Source organism: Hemibagrus wyckioides, linkage group LG28 (assembly GCF_019097595.1).
Source record: "Hemibagrus wyckioides isolate EC202008001 linkage group LG28, SWU_Hwy_1.0, whole genome shotgun sequence".
Lineage (NCBI taxonomy): Eukaryota > Metazoa > Chordata > Actinopteri > Siluriformes > Bagridae > Hemibagrus > Hemibagrus wyckioides.
Genome location: NC_080737.1, coordinates 13,842,024 through 13,863,846, shown reverse-complemented (window position 1 = coordinate 13,863,846; position 21,823 = coordinate 13,842,024). Strand labels below are relative to the sequence as shown.

Here is a 21,823-nt window from a genome sequence, read left to right as displayed (position 1 = left end):
AAATTCGCTCAAATCCGTACGCCTGCCCATTTTTGCCCATGTCACATAAATACTACTCCAAAAAGTAAACAATAATAGGCTTATTAGTGTGCATATATTGGACCCTTATATTTAAAAAAAAATTAAAAAAACAACAAAAAAACAAAAAACAAAAACAAAATTCTAATTATTTATATTAAAAAGAGACGTGGTCAAAGGGTCACTTTTCAGTTTGCTAATAAAGAATGCATAACACATAAAAACACACTGCTAAAGAAATGATGGGAACTTTGGATCTTGATAAACCAAATATACAAGTTGAAAAGCCTTACTTATATACATTGTTTAATGTATGATGTGACCATGGTCAGTAGAAACCATCTGATCAGAAACATGCACATCAGTATCCTGCTGGAGGTCATTTAATAGGGCTGTGGCAGTACTCCTCCTGTTCCTCCTCATAAAAAAAGAGCAGATAGCAGTTCTGTTCCTGAGTTGTTCTCAGTTCTCCGGCCCTGTACAGTTCTCCCGGTATTTCTTCCATGCTCTTGAAACTGTGTTGGGAGACACACCAAACTTCCTTGTGACAGCACGTGTGTGCTCTCCTGGAGGAACCTGGACTACCTGTGCAACCTGACTGGGTTGCAGTTACTGCCTCATGCTACAAGTAATGACAAGAACCAAAAACCAAACACAAATCTAGAGACAAATCAGTCTGAGAGAATGAGAAGTGATCAGTTGTCTGTGGCCATGGCCTACGAAACCATTCGCTTTTTGTGGGGTTGGTTGTGTGTAGTGGTTGCCTCTCTGGTGTACCTGCTGTCACTTGCACCAAAAGCAGGTGAAACTGATTCACAATCAATTATGGATCCTAACTGGACAGATTGATAATTGACTTGGAGTTACACTGTGATGATTAATTTTTTTTATGGCCTTTGTCTGAAATCCCACACAGAATGCACACTACAATCCACACTAGCAGCAGGACTTTCACTTTGTGACTGAATGAAATCGCTTGTTTTACTCTGGTCAGATCCATGCACATGCTTATTGAATATTCATGAATTTCTCCAGAAACCATCTGATCAGAAACATGCACAGAAATCTGCTCTTTTTTATTATTATTATTATTATTATTATTATTATTATTATTATTATTATTATGAGGAGTACTGCCACAGCCCTATTAAATGACCTCCAGCAGGATACTGATGTGCATGTTTCTGATCAGATGGATTCTATTGTATATAATTAATTAATAATCCATTTCTAACGTATACAAGTAAGGATTTTCAACTTATATTTGGCTTATCAAGATCCAAAGTGTTCCCATCATTTCTTTAGCTTTAGTGTGTTATGTAATTCTTTATTAGCAAACTGAAAAGTGACCCCTTGACCACGGTTATTCCACCAAATACTGATTTCTTAATGTTATTTAGCCAAAGCATTAACAGAATTTGTTTACAGATTATTTGCATTTTGTTTCATTCGAGCTATTAAAGCTCTGCATGATCTTGGGTTATTTTGGTGCGTTGTCATTTCCTTTAAATATAAATATAACAATAGTTATTTATGATAGATAGATAGATAGATAGATAGATAGATAGATAGATAGATAGATAGATAGATAGATAGATAGATAGATAGATAGATAGATAGATAGCGCGTGGATCTGGGCTCGCGCGCGTCCACTTGTCTGCGTTTGAATGTATAGCTCACGAGGCCTGCGCGTGCCCAACGGTTCCCGAACAGTCTAAACGGTTCTGGAGCAGCGGTGAAAGCGGAGATCTTCTCCATAAAAATATATCAGGTATAAGGTTATAATTTAGTCATATTACAGAAATAATCCACGCTAGATCATCTAATTCATATAGAAATTCATTATTCATATAGAAATTATTATTTTATTATTGTTTTTAACTCTACGACTGTTTGCTAGCTTGTTATTGCTAGCGTTTTGTTCTGTTTTTGACTTGTTATTAATAATGTTTTGCAGTTGCTAATAAAGATGAATGAATGTGTTAAATAGCCATATCCTGCTTACTAGTTAGCACTAGAGAGCAACTGTCACAATCCATGTATAAACAACTATAGTTCACTAACCCTAATCTCCTGCCTGTTGCTTACAAATGATTTATCAGATATGGAATTCAGTGAAGCATTAAAGTTCCTCCCCATCAACCCCAACAACTTCCCCAGCAAGTTGTGGCATTTGGTGCACGATCCTTACGTTCCCTCTATCTGCTGGGACGCTGCCGGGGAAGGAATACTTATCTTTCAGTGGCTCTTCGAAGCTCAAGTGCTATGGCCAGCTACGGCCAACAGGCAGATGGACAGGTACTTCAAAACGACAGACTTCAACAGCTTCCTTCGCCAGCTAAACCTGTACGGCTTCAGAAAAATGCACCTTGGCATCTCAAATAGGTCATTCCTCCTGCACTACTACCACAACCCGAACTTCAAAAAGGCTAAACCAGAGCTTCTGGTCAACCTAAAGCGACTCACGCCTGCCAACAGGGCCAGGTTTGACGCTGGGCTACAAGAACCCAGCCAGTCATCAAGACTGATGCCGAATTCACCTGAGAAAGACTCTTCAGTGGTGGGTCAGTAGATGGGCAGAACAAACTACAACTTGTTCATTAATTCATGCATTCATTCCTCTTCGATAACTACTTCATCCTGGTCAATTTCAAAGTGGATCACAAGAAAGCTGGGTACTCTGATTGTCAGCCAATCACAAATACATTGACACCTATGTGCTGTTTATTAGCAAAAGTTTATTAGCAATCCACACGCTGATAGTAATGTGAGCTCAGGATCGAACCAGGGGTCTGTCAGCATTGTGACAACACTCCCCATTACTGTAGCAGATGAGGTAGCTTTAACAATCGGAAATAGAGAAAGTCAGTCTTAAATCGAATAAATGTTTGGAATTTGTAGAAATTTCTGAGCATATGCAAATCCAGACCTCTTGGACCTTTTCACCGCTTCTTGTGAAACATTTTAGATCAGGTCCTGTAAGAATGTGTACGAATTTGTAGAGAAAACAAAGTAAGAGAATGAGAAAGAGGAAGTCGTCTTGCTTGTAAAGTGCCAACTAGCTAACATTGTTGTCTTGGTCATCATTTATACTTTGCTTTCATTAACGTTTGATTTGTCTCAATCTGTTATCAGATGCATATGAGCTGCACATGACACCCAAAGTCTCCCAAGCATTTGTGACAGGTCGTGGTGAACCAGGCTCTGAGTTCCATCATTTCCAGATGGATTTTCCACGTGCATATCCATCCTACCCAGTGCAGCTGGGCTCACAATGGGCAGTGCCTGCTGGGAATTCAGGCTCCTTCATGCCTCATTACTCACAGTATAGATTTTTTCCACCAGGTGATGAATAGTTTCATTACACATCCCAGTTGCATGCTGCTGTAGCTAATACAGTATTATTGGGCATTATTTTTGATGTAGGCCTGCATGCAATTTGGGATGTAGCCCAGTCCATTGTTTTACAATAGGGGTCCCCAAACTTTTTTTTTCCATGAGGGCCACATAATTTTTCCTTTTTTTAACAGGAAAATTACGTGGGCCAGAGTGACTACTAGTATTATTGTGGAGATTTTATTATGATTCTAAATGTATTTATGCCTCCTAATGCTAGAATAGTTTATTATTCTGTTATGCACCGTACAGACAAATGATCATTACTTTTCAAGAGATATATAGCCTATTAAAAGAGCATCTTAATGACATTTATTCATATTCAGTGATGTTGAAATCATCTGTTTGTTTATGATGGTATGTTATGTTGAATATACCGTTCTGTCGGTAGATGAATTTATGGAAATTTTAGTTTGACAGCCAACTTTTATCATCAAATACAGACATGATTATAAGCAAAATATATATTTAACATTAAATTTTCAAATTATGTCTCTGGCATTGTTCAAAGGGCCGGTCCGGATGTGGGGGCGGGCCGCATTCTGCCCACGGGCCATAGTTTGGGGACCCCTTCTTTTACAATTTCAGTGCCGTTGTCTCACCTGCATGAGTAACACTTTATCCATCCACATTTTGTCCCAAATATAGATTTTTATAAAATATAAATTAAGATAACAGACAATGTGTGTGCACTTGTGCTTGCCAGATTCAAGTCTAGCCTCTAAAAATATTATAGTAACAAATATCTTACCATTTTCTTACCATGATCCCATAATGCCTTGCATAAACGGCTTTTTAACAAAATGCTAGTGATTAATGCCTTGGCATTGCTTTTGGTTTTGTTTAAAATCCTTCATATATGTTGTTTCATATAGAATATTTAAAGCGATATTTGTGATGCTTTATGCACATGATTTCAGTTCCATTCAATTCAATTTTATTTGTATAGCGCCTTTTACAATGTACATTGTCTCAAAGCAGCTTTACAAAAGAAGATAAACAGAGAAAGGAGAGGGGAAAGAATAAATAACTTGAAATAAAAATAAATTATTAAATTAAATTAAATTATTCAATTATTTTATCCCGATTTTATTTTGATCCCTTCAGTTGATTCTGGTAATTTAATGGAACCTTAATTCAGCCAACCAGTACATGATTCAGGCCTTACATAATCTATTTCAAAATTCATTAAAATGATTTGAAAACCTGATATTTCACCTTGTCCTTCAGTCAAGTAGATGGACACTAGAACCTGTATTGTAATATTTTTCCAAAATAATGTATTAGTGAGATGTTGGTAACAGTGTCTGTTTGCGTCTGTTTTGTTGCAGTGTATAAGTGGTGTATCCCAGGCTCCTTGAGTTCAAACACGCCATACTCCTACGCTCATTATGGCTATTATCCCGTGAGAGCTGAGAAATTTCTTTTTTTAGCTTACATACTAATCAGAAGGAATTGTCAGTGTAGTTATTTTAAGCTGGGTAGCTACAATAAGGTTTGACAGGAATGTAAAAGCAAAACCTTAACAGAATTTTATCACTTATTGTCCAGGATTACTCAGTCCTCCGGCCCCACTTCACTGGCCAGAATCCAAACTGGCGAGCAGATGATGATCCAGATCCCAGGAAAGGTTTCATGAGCCAGGACACTGTATGGAAGAAGGTTTAAGGTCAGATTAGATATAAAAGTAAAACCTTAATGTGTAATTTAACACACAATTTTACCACTTGTTGTCCAGGGCAACTCCAGCCATCTCTATTTCACTGGTCAGAAGGATTCTCCAGGGAAAGCAGGTGATGCTCCAGGTCCTAATATATCATTTTAAATGAAAACAAATCCATACGAAAACCATAATCTAACCATAAAATGTCTGCAATCATTATGTGTAACCACTCAGCTGGTAAAGTGTTGTTAATCTATACTATTCACTAAGCAACCTCTAAGATTAATCCTGTTCTTTGCACCTGGTTTAACATGAACAAAGCAAGACTGAACACAGCTACAAGTTTGTCAATGTTTTTAGTCACTGCTTTCCTCTTTTAACAAGCCATGAGAAATACACCTATCAGGCATAACATTATGATCACCGACAGGTAAAGTGAATAACACCTCATGGCACCTGTTAGTGGGTGGGATATATTAGGCAGCAGGTGAACATTTTGTCCTCAAAGTTGATGTTAGAAGCAGGAAAAATGGGCAGGCGTAAGGATTTGAGCGAGTTTGACGAAGGGCCAAATTGTGATGGCTAGACGACTGGATCAGAGCATCTCCAAAACTGCAGCTCTTGTGGGGTGTTCCCGGTCTGTAGTGGTCAGTATCTATCAAAAGTGGCCCAAGGAAGGAACAGTGGTGAACCAGTGACAGGGTCATGGGCGGCCAAGGCTCATTGATGCACGTGGGGAGTGAAGGCTGGCCCGTGTGATCCGATCCAACAGACGAGCTACTGTTGCTCAAATTGCTGAAGAAGTTAATGCTGGTTCTGATAGAAAGGTGTCAGAATACACAGTGCATGATTTGGCAGCAAAAGGGGGACCAACACAATATTCGGGAGGTGGTCATAATGTTATGCCTGATCGGTGTATACAGACTATAGTAGGATAGACAACACTTCTCTGTAAGTGGTATCCAAATGTCATAGTGTGACCAGTGTGACACCAAAACAAACAGCAGTTTATGAGGTGATAGGTTTGAGTTTATGTTGTATACTGCTAAGTATTAGCGTGTGTGTGTTTTTTACTTATTCAGAGAACTGATTCCATCAGTCTGTCCACCAATGAGAAGTCACCTGGGAAGACAGTTTTAGGAGCCAAATGTTGAAGGAGTGCCTTTCTTCCAGTTCCTGAAGAGTTATTTAGAACAAAACACGAGTAGAGAATAATCAGATTCAGTTTGAACACAACAACTTCCAGTTAGAGTTTAGATTAGAATTAGTTCAGTTTGTTATACAGGGTTTGATGTGCAGATATAAGAGGTTTTTTCAATTTTTAAAGCCATCTTTAGTATTTTCTGAATAATTTATTTTCCTTAAAGACAATGTGTTATTTTAAATACAATGCACTATTTGTATGAATTTAAATTCGGATTCAGCAACTTTGACAAGCAATATGTTAATGCAAATTTGGCTTAGTAATAAATTCTAACCTTATCTTAAAGGTGTATGTATTAAACAATGCACAGTAATGTGAAAATCGTATTAAACGATTTATTCAGCAAAGTAATTGATTTTGGTGTATTGTTTTATCCCCTCATGTGGCGAGGTAATGGAAATAAGTTATTTGCTAATATTCAACAATAAATCTGAAACAAAAATGAATGCAGTACTGTATTGAATATGCACAGGTTTGCCTCAGTATTATTTGCTGACTGATGATGGTAAACAAGTATAAAGCTTTATGCAGCGCCGCGTCAGATGTTACAAAGGGGCTTTAAATGGACAACATTTGAGATACTGTATATGCAAGGTGTAACAGGAAAGCAGGCTTTGCAGTAAATATGACTAAATGATGTAGTTCACATTTGTGGATATTTCTTGATCTAATGCCAGTGTGTAATAAATGCTATATTACTGAGTTACAGATGTATTCAACTGTCCAGCTTAGTGAGTGGAATGCACAGTGATTGAATTTCATTCAAGAAGCTTAACAGCAAATGAGAAGTACAACTCGCAATACATGTTTTGCCAGAGCATGTACAGGTTCGTTAGGAATAATTAACAGCAGAGAGGTGTGCTGCAGCTTGACGTGAAGCAGAGTTACTGGTACCAACACATAGCGGATCATTTTCCATTCCTGAAGCATTCAGGTCTTCTTCTCCAAAGGTATATTACTATATTGATAGATAAATATCTCAGACGTACTGGCCACAAGACCAGAAAGAACAGCCACTAACAATATACACATTTTGTTTTTCTCTGAAGAAGAGCGGTGGTTTAGATTTTTATTTATTCACTTGGCAGACACGTTTGTACAAAGTGACCTAGAAATGGGGTGCAATATAATCCAAACACAGAGCTGTTAAAGAAGCCAGTAGTGATAAAAACAAGTGCCAAAAGACAAGGCTGTAATAATATTACAAGCTTTATTGCTCAGTTTCTCATTTTTTTCCTGTCTTGGTGGTTCATATGTATGTTTATTGGGACTCTTTCACAGTTTTTACTCTGTTCTAAGTGAACCAAACATGGGCTGTACTGCATTTCACTCTTATTTGGACAAGGCAAAACAGCTATTAGGAGTTAAAGTAGTCTGAGTGTGAATAGACCTCTGTGCACTTACATCAGATAAGAAGTAACATGACATGATTTACAGATGTATTTTGCACAAACGCTGCAGTAGCTGAATTAGTCAAAGGTAAATAAACACAATAATTATTAATGGCAAAAGCAACTATATCTGTGCCCGGAAAAATGTGAGGGTGTAAAATAAAGTGTAAAGGAAACAAATTGACCCATGTCTGATTTGAAAAGTCATAATAAGACAAAGGGACACACTGCTCAGGCATAACATTATAAGCACTGACAGGTGAAGTGATTATCTGATGATCTCCTCATCATGGCACCTGTTAGTGGGTGGGATATATTAGGCAGCAAGTCAACATTTTATCCTCAAAGTTGATGTTAGAAGCAGGAAAAATGGACAAGCGTAAGGATTCGAGCGAGTTTGACGAAGGGCCGAATTGTGACGGCTAGACCACTGGATCAGAGCATCTCCAAAACTGCAGTTCTTGTGGGGTGTTCCCGGTCTGCAGTGGTCAGTATCTATCAAAAGTATCCTTTATATCCTCTAAGTATCCTTTACGTCCTGTACATTGTGAGGTGGGGCCCATGGAGGGTTAGGGGACTTGCTGCTAACATCTTAGTGCCAGATACCACAGCACACCATCAGGGATCTAGTGGAGTCCATGCCTCGTTGGGTCAGGAAAGGGGGGGGAACCAACGCAGGTGGTCATAATGTTATGCCTCCTCAATGTATTTCTATATAACATCTAAGCATTAAATGAAATTTGGACTGGTGTGATCGTTTTTAACTTTCCCTTAGTTACTTTCCTGGTCACCAATCACATCCAAAGCTAACAATTCATCCTGTAAGGAATAAAGCATAAATGCGGCATGCTGTTATACGTTATTTTCCAATAAAAGCATGTCCTGAAATGTTCCTCTGAGAATCTCATATCATTCATCCTTTATTTGTATAAATAAACGTTATACTTTTTTGTCCGTTTATAGCTACATTTAATCTACTCTACATATGTGTGCAGGGATGTGCTAGCTTAGTGGTTAAGGTATTAAGGGCTATTGATTGAGTTTGAATCCCAGGTCCTGGGCCCCTGAGCAAGGCCCTTTATCCTCATATGCTCCCTTGTTTAATTAAAAACGATATAAATTGTAAATTGTCGCTCTGGATAAGGGCGATAATATGAACAATGCCATTATTCTTTTATCCCTATCAGCTCATTCGGTTAGATTTGATATTATAAAATTAATCCCAGATATTATCAATAGGCAATATTCATTAGAAATCGGCTGTGTCTCAGTGTGACCGCTAAAGGGCGCCGCGCGTCTGTGAGTGCTGTGGTGGAGTATGGCTTCTGCTCCACCCTCACTCTCTCTTTCTCTCTCTCTCTCACTCTATCTCTCTCTCACACACACACACACGCATACGCGCGCGCGCGCACACACACACACACACACCACGCAGACACAGTCAGTGAGTAACAGGTAGACTTGCTCCATGAGATCCCCAGGGAGGGAGACTCGGGCTCGCTTCTACACACACTTTTTTACACTTCTTTTCACGCACCCCGCAGCCGTGTCCACACGCCTCGCACGCGCTTTACCATTGAACAACTTTCCGACCGCGTGTTTACGGAGACTTTCCTCTGCGACACACGGCTTGGAAAAGGATCTCGGATTTGTACGCTGAACTTCCAACCGGGGAATTTTGTGGGGTTTTTTTTTTTTTTGGAGAGAGGTTGAATCTGTGAACAGGTTTAATATGACGGCCGGGGATCGTTCTGAGGACCGACTGCTCGGATCGTCTTGTAGAAATCGCACCTGATTACGGACAGCGATTCATTCACCTTTTTTCTTATTTTTTTTTTATTTATTTATTTTTTTACACCACCTTCACCAGGACTAAACCTTCGCTTTGTCAAAGTGAAAAAGTCTGATACACAGTGTCCGAATATTAGATCTTTCAGCGGTACGGAACCGGCGGTGTAACGGGGCGCGTAAAGCCAGAAGGGAAGTCACGCGTTCAGGTTCACGTTTTGCGTCCCCGTTTGCATGACGCAGCTTGGAGATTTGTCGGCTTCGGATAACCGAGTTATGATCAGGCCACCTGTTGATTTCTGAGGGAATGCATAACCGCCGAAATGTAACACCATCTGATGGAGATCTATGAGTGCGCGAGTAGGACGGAGAGATACAAACGTTTCTGGTTGTGAAAGATACAAATCCGGTGCCTGCTTTCCCTGAACTGAGCAAGAAGCTTGAAGGGTATTCGTATGTCTGGAAAAGTTGCACACGTTCCATGCACACGTCCTGCTTCCAGTCAGAGTCTTCATGCGGTGTTGCTCATGCTCTGCAACTGACACAGGATAGCCAGCATTAATTAATGGCCAGTTAATTAGCATTTATGTGCCACTGTAAAGTGATGTCACATTTTATTCATTTTTTAAACAGTGATAACCTGAGATCTTGTGTAGAGCTGTCATTACTTAAGGATTTGCCTTTCCCATGCACATGTCTCCAATCCGAAGCAGACTTCTCGTGATAATTGAAATTCTTCAGAAGTTCAGGGAAATAGAGTCGCATCTCAAGTTCGGCCGTGTCGACACACCCAGACGGACCCTGGAAATTTTCTCGGCATACCAGTGGTTGTGAACAGTGCATTATGCCTGCCTGGGCCCCGAATCTGCAGCTGGGCCAATGAGGCTCGCCGCACAGCGCCTGGCCGGGCTCTGGCCGTGGCTCTTCACGGCTGCCCTGCAGGTGGCGCTGGGCCATGCGGGCCTGGAGGTGGCAGCGACCCGCGCCCTCATCAAGGTCACGCTGCTCAACCCTAAAGCCACGGTCAGTCCCTACACCCTGGAAGGGGTGTTTGCGGGAAGCAGCAGCGGATTCGCTGATGGTAAACTCATGCAGGTAGGTGGAGAAGAGATGAAGGCATCCAGATATTTCGTACAAGCAAAAGTTATTGTGTCATGCATCATATTTCTTCTGGAATTCTGAACTTTCCCTCAACTTTGGCGCTCGTGATGTATTAAAAAAAAAGTGACTTCATGCTGATGTTGCAGCTCCCACAGAGGGAAATCAGAGCCGTCAATCGCAGGCATCAGCCTGCCTGACATGTTGTGCTGCAACATCACTCAGAGTGATCTTGTTTGGACAAGATCGCTGTCTAAGCCCCATTCAGTGCTCCATGTGTTGGCAGAATCTCATGGAGCAGGTGAACGAGGTGCCATATCCTAAACCACAATCATCCTCTACACACTTTTCGATCTTGGGCCAGCTCTTTTAATTATGTCAATTTCCTTGTTAACCATGAACACGAGGTGTTGAATCCATCAAGCCAAAGAACCGATGACATATGTATCACAACAAGAATTATTTTTTTTAATGTTCTGAATGTCTTGTTGACAAGAGCTCTAGTGTGAAGCCGTGTCTTTATCTCTCCGTGCCAGCTGCTCCATCCAGGGTTTGGTGGAGGTGAGAGATTTGTAGACTTTTAAATGCTTGGGCCTGTGCACATAGGATAAGCTTTCCCACCCCTTCTCACTCTGTAAAAGAGTATCTGGGCTACGAATATGAGTGGGAATTTTGAAATCCAGACGCATTTATCCCATCAATTAGGAAATTGCATTCAGTTTGTGAATAGAGTGAATCACCTTTATTTAGATTCAGTTACAAGCGCAATAGCAGGCTGCTGTCTTTTTGTCTCAAAATCTTTACCTGTGGCAAACCCGCTGCTATTTATTAAGCGAAACCGTTGGCTTGTGTATAAATGGGGATGTGTGTAAGGATAACCCACTCATAAGTAAGATACTCTCGCTACACAAAGAGTGTGTTGTACTGCGCGAGATTCTCTTTGTTGCTGTGCCGGCCTGTCGCAACAGGTCCGTGTTGCAGGGGCGCTCCGGCTTTATGTTGCTTTCCTCGAGGGGATGGAGGCAGGGAGAAGAAAGGAATACATCATTCCTACTCTTCCACACAGCCACCGTAGCCCCGCAGCTTTTACTACAGCGATACATTGTGCGATATTTTTGTCATGTGTTAGCGGTATTTCGTTGTATTTCAGACATGATCATATTTAACGCTATCAAGCAGAACAAATCACTTTCTCCCGAGCATCAGGGTCTTTGTGTCTCTCTCTCTCTCCATCTCTCTCTCTCACACACACACACGCTCTCTTTTTATCTCTGTTTTTCTAGCTCACTCGTTCAAAGTTTTTTAGGCGTGTCTGCTGCCTTACTGTCCTCAGGCTACTCTGAATTCTACATGATCATCCGTAGCAGAAGATGACAGCCAGTTTTCATAACCACCAGTAATTACACATCTAAGTCCGGCTTTGATCTGCTTAAGCGCGATTCCATCACGATCACCCTTAAGATGTTATTCTAGGCTTCAGTTCGTCTCTCAGGGACACAGATTCCCCTCCGTTTAGCCAGTGGATAATGGTGTGATTGAGGGAGGGGGGAAAAAAAAGAAGAAGAAGAAAAAAAAAGATTGGATACGATGATAATGGAAGCGTTTCATTTAGTTGGGGGTGGTGCAGCTCTGGACAGCTTCTGGTTTTGAATGGAATTAGATCGTGTACAGTATTGTGTACTTTAATTATTAATAGTCCATTTTCGTTTTTTAATTGTTGCAAAGATTGAAAAGACCTAATGCTATCGTCAGCGTATCCCTCCAGGACGTTTCTCTATTTTGTTTAGTTTCCACACGTTAATCAGGCTGAGCTTTTATTAGTAACTGTGCTGTACTTACAGATAGTCTACACTCTTCCAAATAAAGATGCCCGGAAGAACCAAAATGGGGGTTTTTGCAGTTATGCCATAGAAGAGCCATTTTTGGTTCCCCAAAGAACTTTTCAGTCAATTATTTCTTACAGCCATAAAGAAAATTCTATAGTCGACAGAACCCTTTTCCACTTTTTGTGCAAAGGAAACGTCCCATGGATGTTTATGGTCCTTTATAAAACCAAAGAACTGTTTCGGGAACTTTATTTGTAAGAGTGTATTAGGTTCTTCTCAAAGTGGAGGCTGGAGACCCCCAGAGATCTGAGAAGCTTATCCAGTGGGCTCTTGATTTATTTATTTATTTATGTCACGATGGTGGAGTGCACAGTTTCTCGACCTGTTTTAATGCACGTTTGTGTGAAATGAGTCAGAGTGAAATGATCAGCAAATCAAAAACATCTAAACAGTGCAAAGTGGTTAAGGCTCCGGGTCGTTGACCAGAAGATCGGGGGTTCAAGCCCCAGCACCGCAAAGTTACCACTGTTGGGCCCTTGAGCAAGGCCCTTAACCCTCTCTGCTCCAGGGGCGCTGTATCATGGCTGACCCTGCGCTCTGACCCCAACCTCCAAGGATGGGATATGCGAAGAAAGAATTTCACTGTGCTAAAACGATACACGCTGTATGACGTCGCCCGTCTGGCTGGTCGCTTTGTCATTATATACCATCCTGTTGTGCAGTTTTCAGAACCAGATACAACAATTTGTTTGCCAACTTTTGGATCAAAACATGCAAAAAACAAAACAAAACTTATTACTCTGGGATTAGGCTTAAAGGGAAATCGTGTCAGATCGAATCCGCCAGCCATAACATACTTTGTAATTTTATAGCAATTATTTTGTGCTAGTAGCTTGTAGAAACAAGCAAGAATTTCTAGAAAGTGTGGATTCCAAACTCACAAGAAGAAAGGAAATGAAAAGAGAAAGAAAGAGAGCGAGAGAGAGTATGGAAACAGGGAAGATCAGGTGGTTGGGATATTATTTAAACAGTTACAATGTGAGCTTTTTGTTCTGCTGTGGAATTTCTTCAAGGAACTTTTTTAGATCTCGGAATCAAAGTACAGATTTTTCAACGGATTCTTTGACGCTCCATCTGTTCACTGTTTCGGCTACTGAGAGCATCACAAGAGCAAAACTACCACAACAACCAGCAGATAAACAAAAAAGTGGTTATTAAAACCTCAACGTTCAGGCATCCGTGATATAGATGTACTGGCAACGTGAGCCTGAGTATTGTAGAGTCAACAATAACTTCTTTATGCCATAACTCATGCTCCACTCATTCCTTCCATGCACTACGTTAAGGTCATTTTCGAGATATCAGCCACTCTGCCAAGTGCTTTGCAGAGGGATTATGGCTCTCGCCGTGCCCCCTCTCCTCATCCAATATCAGTATCTCGGGCTCTTTGGTCCTGCGCCCATACCTTTGAAAAGGCCAGATGCCTTGGCAGGCTCCACATCCGTCCCACTATAGTGAAGCAGGGCCATCGCAGTGCATTCTGGGACAGCTTTGAACTTGAGGGGAAAGGCAGCTGTTGGTTAAGCATGGGCGGTGAAGGGGGGGATGATAAGAGGGCAAATTTGAGGTTTTGCCCACCGCACCTTTTGAAGTTAATCCCACTCTTGGCCCAATTAAAAGAAGCCAAGTCATTCAAAAAAGGCTCACTTTCTCATGAAAGTTTCTTTTGGATTATTTTTTAACCCTTCTTTTACTGCCGGGGATCTTGTTTTTGTAGGACACAGAGGTCACAGAGGTCTTTTGTATTGGGATAATTAGGTGTGCTCATGTGGACTAATCTAGGGGCAGTTGTTTTTTTTGTTTTTTTCTTCTTCAGCACTAGCGATTCTTAGCTTTGTTAAAAGCAGGAGAGCTATTCTCAGATACTTTAATTTGCACTGTAAATCTTGGCAACTTAGCCTTCCCTTTCAACACTGTGGCTGCCCAAAGTTTAGTTTGATTGTCTGATTATAGTTTCCATTTCTCTCTCTCTCTCCCTCGCTGTCTCTCTCTGGACGACATACGGCGTTCTCTCCACTCGGGGGAGGTTGGGATATTGGATGCGTCAGGGCAAAGGCAAGATGAAAGCATCTCAAGTTAAAAACCGTGAGTCTGGATGATTAAAAAGGAGAGCTGTGTTTACTCGACACTTCCGATAGTGCTCCCCTCCCTTGATTCAGATGAGCTTCCTGTCTGTATTTCCCCCCTTGGAAACTGATAACAGGCCTAACAGCCTCTCTGCCCCTCCCTGTCGCTCAGGGCCTGCCGAGGTTTTCATGTTGAACGCTTTTCTGTTATCAAACATACCAGCATATGCAATAATCTTTAATTAAAAAGATCTCTCAAGTCTTATTCCTCTCACATCTGGTGCTTGGACCCTTCATCGTGATGCATTTGGGTGTTTGTACAACTGAAGCATGGACCACCTTAGATTTTTATAACACAAGTTAACAGGTAATAATTACCCTCCTTTTTTATAGTTACCCCATCTATTTCAAAACATGTCCCAGACCTCAGGATGTCTAACAGTCGCTCACCCATAAGTCCAAGAGAGAGAGCGAGAGAGCTGTTTATCCAGCGTCCAACCCGGTCGAATACCTTAAACGGACAAGCCGCATACCGCAGATTCCTGCATCCGTCCTTCTTCCGTCCTGTGTGCTCGTCTTGGGGTTTTGGGCATGGTTACACACGCCGAGGGACCCTCAGCATCACAGGAACGAGCATGCGAAAGCTATCTGCTTTTGAGTGACGGAAACAGGGTCGTGTGTTGCAGTATGGACAGGGGGAAACATGGCAAAGCTTTTAAGGTAGCCTCTTGTCTCTTGTTTAGTCATTAGAGAGACGGAGAGATACCTCGTCTGTCGTTGGAGATGTTACACAACACGTCCTGCTGGAGGTTTTTGGAAAACAGCCTCCAAGAAGGTTTCCATGAACCGTGTCACTCGGTGATATACACAACAGCGTGCTCACAACGTGATTCTGTACACTTGAAAAGCAGCTAAACAAAATACTGGACCTGGGTCCAGACTCATAAATAGCAAGCACTTCATGCACATCTTTATACAAGCCAAATCTCTCTCTCTCTCTCTCTCTCTCTTACACACACACACACACGCGCTTGTTGATGTCAGGTTCCTTCCTGTCAGACCTGTAGTCCCTGGTGAAGACTGTTAGTACTTTGGTATGGGAAAAGCATTATTGCTGGCCTTCTCCTTGAACCCGAATTGTTTGTGTGTGCTCGAGTGTGTGTGTAATAGAGCTGGAAAATATGAAAAGGTAGCAATATCTTAATTTCTTGTGAGATATTGCAGGGATGGTTAGTCCGATTTCAGATTAAGTTTAAGTCAAAATCGATTTTTCAGAATAAATCCAGTTGCTTTGGGAAGATAGAAAAATAAAAATCATCTAACTCTCAGCCTAATTAAACGTTTTTCATCAGTACTTACTTGCTTGTAAAAATATTGTATATATCAAGATTAGGGTATTGTATTGTAGCTTAAAATGTTAAAATACACAAGGTGGTGATGAGAATTATTTTATGCTATATTATTTTACACCTGAGGGTATTCCAGTTTGTTCCACCAGTACAAAGATGTGCGTTGTAGGCTGATTGACGTTTCTACACCGATCAGGCATAACATTATGACCACTTACCTTAATATTGTGTTGGTCCCCCTTTTGCTGCCAAAACAGCCCTGACCCATCATGCACCGTGTATTCTGACAGCTTTCTATCAGAGCCAGCATTAATTGCTACAACAGTAGCTCGTCTGTTGGATCGGATCACACAGGCCAGCCTTCGCTCTCCACGTGCATCAGTGAGCCTTGACCGCCCATGACCCTGTCACCGGTTCACCACTGTTCCTTCCTCAGACCTCTTTTGCTAGATACTGACCACTGCAGACCGGGAACACCCCACAAGAGCTGCAGTTTTGGAGATGCTCTGATCCAGTGGTCTAGCCATCACAATTTGGACTTTTGTCAAACTCGCTCAAATCCTTACACTTGCCCATTTTTCCTGCTTCTAACATCAACTTTGAGAACAAAATGTTGACTTGCTGCCTAATATATCCCACCCACTAACAGGTGCCTTGATGAGGAGATAATCAGTGTTATTCACGTCACCTGTCAGTGATCATATTGTTATGCCTGATCGGGGTATATTGTGTTTATAGCATGAGAGTTTGTGTATGATTGTGCACTGTGATCCAGGGTGTCCCCCACCTGGGATAGACTCCAGGTTCCCCATAACCCTGTGTAGTATAAGCAGTACAGAAAATGGATGGATGGATGGATGGATGGATGCATCTCCCACCTCTAATGTGTCATTTAGTCAAACCACCTTCCATAAGTTTGCCCCGATTTCCATCTCTGGTTCATTTTTGCCACAATGCTTGTTTTCCAAACTACACATTACAGTGCCACGTATTTCCATTTCAATCCGCCTTCCAATTTATTAAACCGTTTTCTGAGCCCTTTTGGTTTAGGATGTTATGCCATGGGTTAAAGATCGGCTTTCATTATTTCGACCAAAATGATCACGTTTGTAGGATCATGTGAACGCCGTGGTTCATCAAAAGAGCCACGGAAGCTCGTCTGAGATCGTTTCAGCTCGCTGTAAGTCATATGACTTGAATGATTTGTCAGATCCGATTTGTTAAAATGGTTCACATTGCAGCTTTGTGGAATATCAAACAGCGAAGGCTAATACTGAAATAATGGTGAACGAACAATACGCTGTACAGCACAGAGCACAGGGCAGATCCACACCTGTTCCCATAGGGACGACGGGAAGCTGGCCATCTGTTACCTGCCTATCAGCGTCACCCTGCCCAGGTGGAGCAAAGCTCAGACCTCAAAACAAACAGGCACTAAATGATAACTTGGCTTCCCACAACAAGCACTGACTAGTCATTAGCATAGGCTTGGCATTGGATCTAATAATAATCAGAGCTCGCCAGTGGATCAGTGGGACGGTTCATTTTGAGTCCCAATAGCGTCATTTAATCCAGAAAACAATCCAGAAACCAAACCACCAACAGAATCAGTGCATGTGTTTTGTTTTATTATTTTCCTAAGCCAGCTAACAGCATATGGTATTCATGCCTAAACATCACGCTAGCAATTGAAACATGTGCTGTATTCAAGACTCGTATTTGTTCGGCTCCTGTGTGGACTTTAAGCGCTCTTCAATATTATTCGAACAAAATTCCTGCCCAAAATGAATCGACCTTTCAGTGATCTGTTTAGATTTAGCACAGCACACGTAAAAGAAATCCGGAAGACTGCTTAAAAGAGGCTCGTTTTTCTTTATCCTAGATTTTGCTATTATTTGGACCAATTTTCAAGAACTACAAAAGGGACTATGAAGGATTTTAGAAAGCTGTTTAAATGACTGAATTTCCCACATTGCCATGAGTAGCTACTTTTTGCAAATTGTAGCTAAATTAAGCTTCAATACTCAGTGCAGTAACATAAATTTAGACAAAAACACCAAAGCCACTAAGCAGAATTGCTGACCAGTTCATTTAAGTATGAAAGAAAACTAAAAAGTAAAGTAAAGTAAAATAGTCAATGGTCCACTCAGTGGTGCTTTAATCACCCTGAAGTGTCCGGTACATCCTGTCTCAGCATGCATTGTCCCTGATACCATATATATTGGAATTTCCTTCAGGATCAATAAAGTATCTATCTATCTATCTATCTATCTATCTATCTATCTATCTATCTATCTATCTATCTATTTTTTCCCATTTCATGTTGTGGAATAAACATGTTCCTATTAGCACTTATAAAGAACCTTGGATTATAACGATCAGGTTATTAATGATCAATTTTTCTTTTCCAATGATCAGTTGGAAATTAAATCATGTTTTTGCAGTATTAATAACACTAAACAAGTTCAGTAATACCTAAATTATTCAAGGTATCAGTCAAATAGCTTTCAATTTTTGCCCCGCACACTGACCAAGCCATGAATCCACCGCCATCTTTTATCTTTTACAGTCATGTGACCCAGTGACCCCAATAGAAAGGCAGATATTAACAGATGTACAGTAAGCAGATAGAAAGTCATTCCATCACCAGCCTGTTTTTTTTTGTTCTCTCCGTCTTGAAGTCAAAACAAGAACAAAATTTCGGAAAACTGTTTACTGTTACTGTAGGTGCTGATACTGGAGACTCCTTCCATAAACGTTGCATAAAAATCTTCACACAGGAAAAGTCACTGTATCAACAATTATGTGTTTTTTCTTTGTTAAGTGACAACAGATTTTAAAAAAATGCTTATTATTAATCCATTGTAGCATAATAATAATAATAATAATAATAATAATAATATATTATTATTGTTATTATTATTATTATTTTATATTTCTAAATTTCATAATTGTTTTTTATAATAATAATAATAATAATAATAATAATAATAATAATAATATATTATTATTATTATTTTTATTATTTTCCAAGTAATAATTGTTTATTTGTTATACAAAAACAATTATTTGTTTGGCAAATAATTGTTTTTGTTGTTATTATTATTATTATTATCATTATAATTTCACTATATAAATCCCTGTGAATTAGCTGTTACTATAAAAACCCATTAGAATAAGTGAATTAACAGTAACCTGTGATTCGAATTACACTCTTTGACGTCACGTCTTTGAGAGCCGCTGCTGGAATATTTCCTACTTCGGCTAAAAGACATCATGGATCTAGATCCTCAAACCCTAATCCCAGTCTGGTTATTCTCACCAGCACCTCATGTACCAAAAGCACATTTCATACACCTTCCTTTATAAACACCACACATGTAAACGCTAGTTTAGTAGTGAAAACCTATTAGCACGTGACTGAATTTTTGTGAGTATGGTGTTTTTGTGTGTGTGTGTGTGTTTTTTTTTTTTTTTTTGAGGTACCAAGTCTATTATTCAAAGAAACTGAATGCTTGTACTGTTAGGCATTCGATATGAATAATCACAGTTAACTCCACTTAAAAGCTGTCTGGCATTATAGGGGAATTACATGTTCCCGCCCGGCGTGAGGAAGTGGAGGGCAGAGGCGTCAGTGTTTGGCTCCACATGAAAAGTAAATTGGGACAGTTAGATGCATGACACAACAAGAAAGCTAAATAAGAATGGAATATTTATAGGACTTTGGATGAGTCATGGTTCATGGTTGAAGAAGCATTTTGTCAAAGTCCTGGCTGCTGAAGTCATTCTGAACTCGATGACACCTGTTGAGGTGTGATTTAGGTGTTTTTTAGAAATAAAAAAGGGACAAAAAAGAATAAACTATACCGTCAGTATGGTTATGTGTGCTTTGGGGAGAACGGGATATTAATGGGCAGTGGTGGCTGAAGTGGTTAAGGCTCTGGGTTGAGGATGGGGGTTCAACTGAACAAGGCCCTTAACCCTCCCTGCTCCAGAGATGCTGTACCATAGCTGCCCATGCGCTCTGACCCTCAACGTCCTCAGCTGTGATATGCTGTATTGTATGTGTGGCGATTAATAAAAGACTGCCATTACCACAAACCAATTCATTTTTAAAGATGTTTGTATCAGGACGTAGGTAAAGTTCCGGGATCCAGATCATATTTTGAGTGGAATTATATTACTATAAACGATTCACTGATACAAATTTTCCAACAATCATTTATCCCCCCCAGGAACCTGTTAGCTCGAACATGTCGGAGCAAATGGTCTCCGTTATCAAAAAGTTAAAAAGCCTCATCGCGTATCAGCCGTGATTACGTCATTTCAAACATGTAGTTCCGAACACCAGGGCGGATCCGTGATTCATAAATCACACGTCCCTTTCAGACACCGCACAGTAAAACGGAGCGGCTGTAGGTCTCAAATCCATATGACAACCAAAAATAAAGATGAGCCGCCAGCTAAAGGGTGTGTCTTCGCTGATGTGGTGGTTTGGAGTGATTTATGTGGGCCTTTTATTAGTCTATTAAGAACGTTAGATATTTGTTTTTCTTGCCAGTGTTTGGTCTCCTGCCAGTTGCCACCCACTAACCTGTTCTCCATAAGATACCTTGTAGGATATGTGCTTCTTCCAACTGACATGAATACCATCTGCTACTTATGCTGCCTCAAACAAAGCGCTGTTTGCCCTCTTCCGCATACGTGAGCTGTGATTGGCTAGGAGCAGATATATGTGCTCCCAGTCACAGCTGGCTGATGTTATCATCAGGACTCAAATCCCGGATCCTCTGACGATAGCACAAAGTCATGGACTTTATTAATGCGATATTTACTCCTAACAACCAATTGTTCTAAATTTGTTTAAACTCATTATATTCTACCTGTAAAGTGAACATTTTTCACTCAGGTTCTGTGTAACTTAATCAAGTGAAACTAACAACAATACTACAGAAAACACAGCCCCCATTTCTGCTAAACATGAACGCTTGGCTAGTGCTCACAGACGTCTGTCTTCTGTCTTGTGATTCCTCCGTCTCGTGATTTCCTCTGTCACATGATTGACTGAATGAATCCATGATGTTTATGATAATGCAAACATCTGTATACATATAAGCACTATCCCGGCAAGCTATCATCCTCATACATCTGTATTTAAGAGAGAATCTCAGGAAAAAAGGGAGAATTGTGCTGATTATATGTTCTTGTCCTACAATTTGGGCCAAACTAGTCGTACATTAAAATCGTGCACCTTCCTCAGAGCTTTACATACAAGCAGTGTTGCCAAGTATGTCCTTTTCCCACGGAATTTCCTGTGACGTATCTTACAATGCTACTTATCAGTTGGGCTACTTTTAATCACAGAGATCTGGCAACTTTCACACCGTACATCAGGAATATGCTTCTACTCTATATCCTCTGACCTAACAGAGGAATTGAACACATGAAACAGCAAATTATCCATTTTAATTCCCTTCACATGATTTAATTCTTCTTTCAAGAGAGACTTTATTTAATAAAGACCTTAATTTTTTTTGGACAGCTGTTTATTTTAAAATTTCTGCCACTTCATGGCATTCTTCAACATTTTTAATATATTTAAGATTTCACAAAATGTTTTTTTTTTTTTAATCGATGGCTCATCAGACTATAAACCATTCTTTAATATATAATATTAAATACATATTTAATTAAATAAATTAAATAAATTAATTTTAATTAAATAAATGTATTAAATAAATTTAATAAATATATATCAGAATTTTTGCTGCCAATACTACTACTACTACTACTACTAATAATAATAATAACAATATTGTGCGTATTAAAGCTCTTTATACAACAATAAATCAGCTGAATTCTCGAATCTGATCCATTTTCTGTCTCTGACACCAGTTCCAGCAGGTCCTGTTGCTCAAATCAAATGTCTATACACACGCTTGTTATATAAATTAAAAATGATTA

At 40.1% G+C, this 21,823-nt stretch overlaps 2 protein-coding genes across 3 annotated transcripts in view; both read left to right on the top strand.

The window, feature by feature from the left end:
* The first annotated feature begins 1,696 nt into the window (after positions 1–1,696).
* On the top strand, positions 1,697–2,590 carry hsf5 (heat shock transcription factor family member 5). Its single transcript, XM_058383825.1, has 2 exons — positions 1,697–1,789; positions 2,121–2,590. The coding sequence occupies exon 2, from the start codon at positions 2,123–2,125 to the stop codon at positions 2,588–2,590; it is 468 nt and encodes a 155-aa protein (XP_058239808.1). The 5' UTR covers positions 1,697–1,789; positions 2,121–2,122.
* A 6,014-nt stretch (positions 2,591–8,604) lies between these two features.
* LOC131348160 (E3 ubiquitin-protein ligase RNF43) overlaps positions 8,605–21,823 on the top strand; it is a 103,074-nt gene continuing 89,855 nt past the window's right edge. Inside the window, exon 1 of one of the 2 annotated variants that reach the window (XM_058382842.1) lies at positions 8,605–10,555. In XM_058382842.1, coding sequence (XP_058238825.1) covers positions 10,340–10,555 — 216 coding nt within the window. In that variant the 5' untranslated portion in view covers positions 8,605–10,339. The remainder of the gene's footprint in view (positions 10,556–21,823) is intronic. The other variant, XM_058382841.1, reaches the window with a different exon arrangement.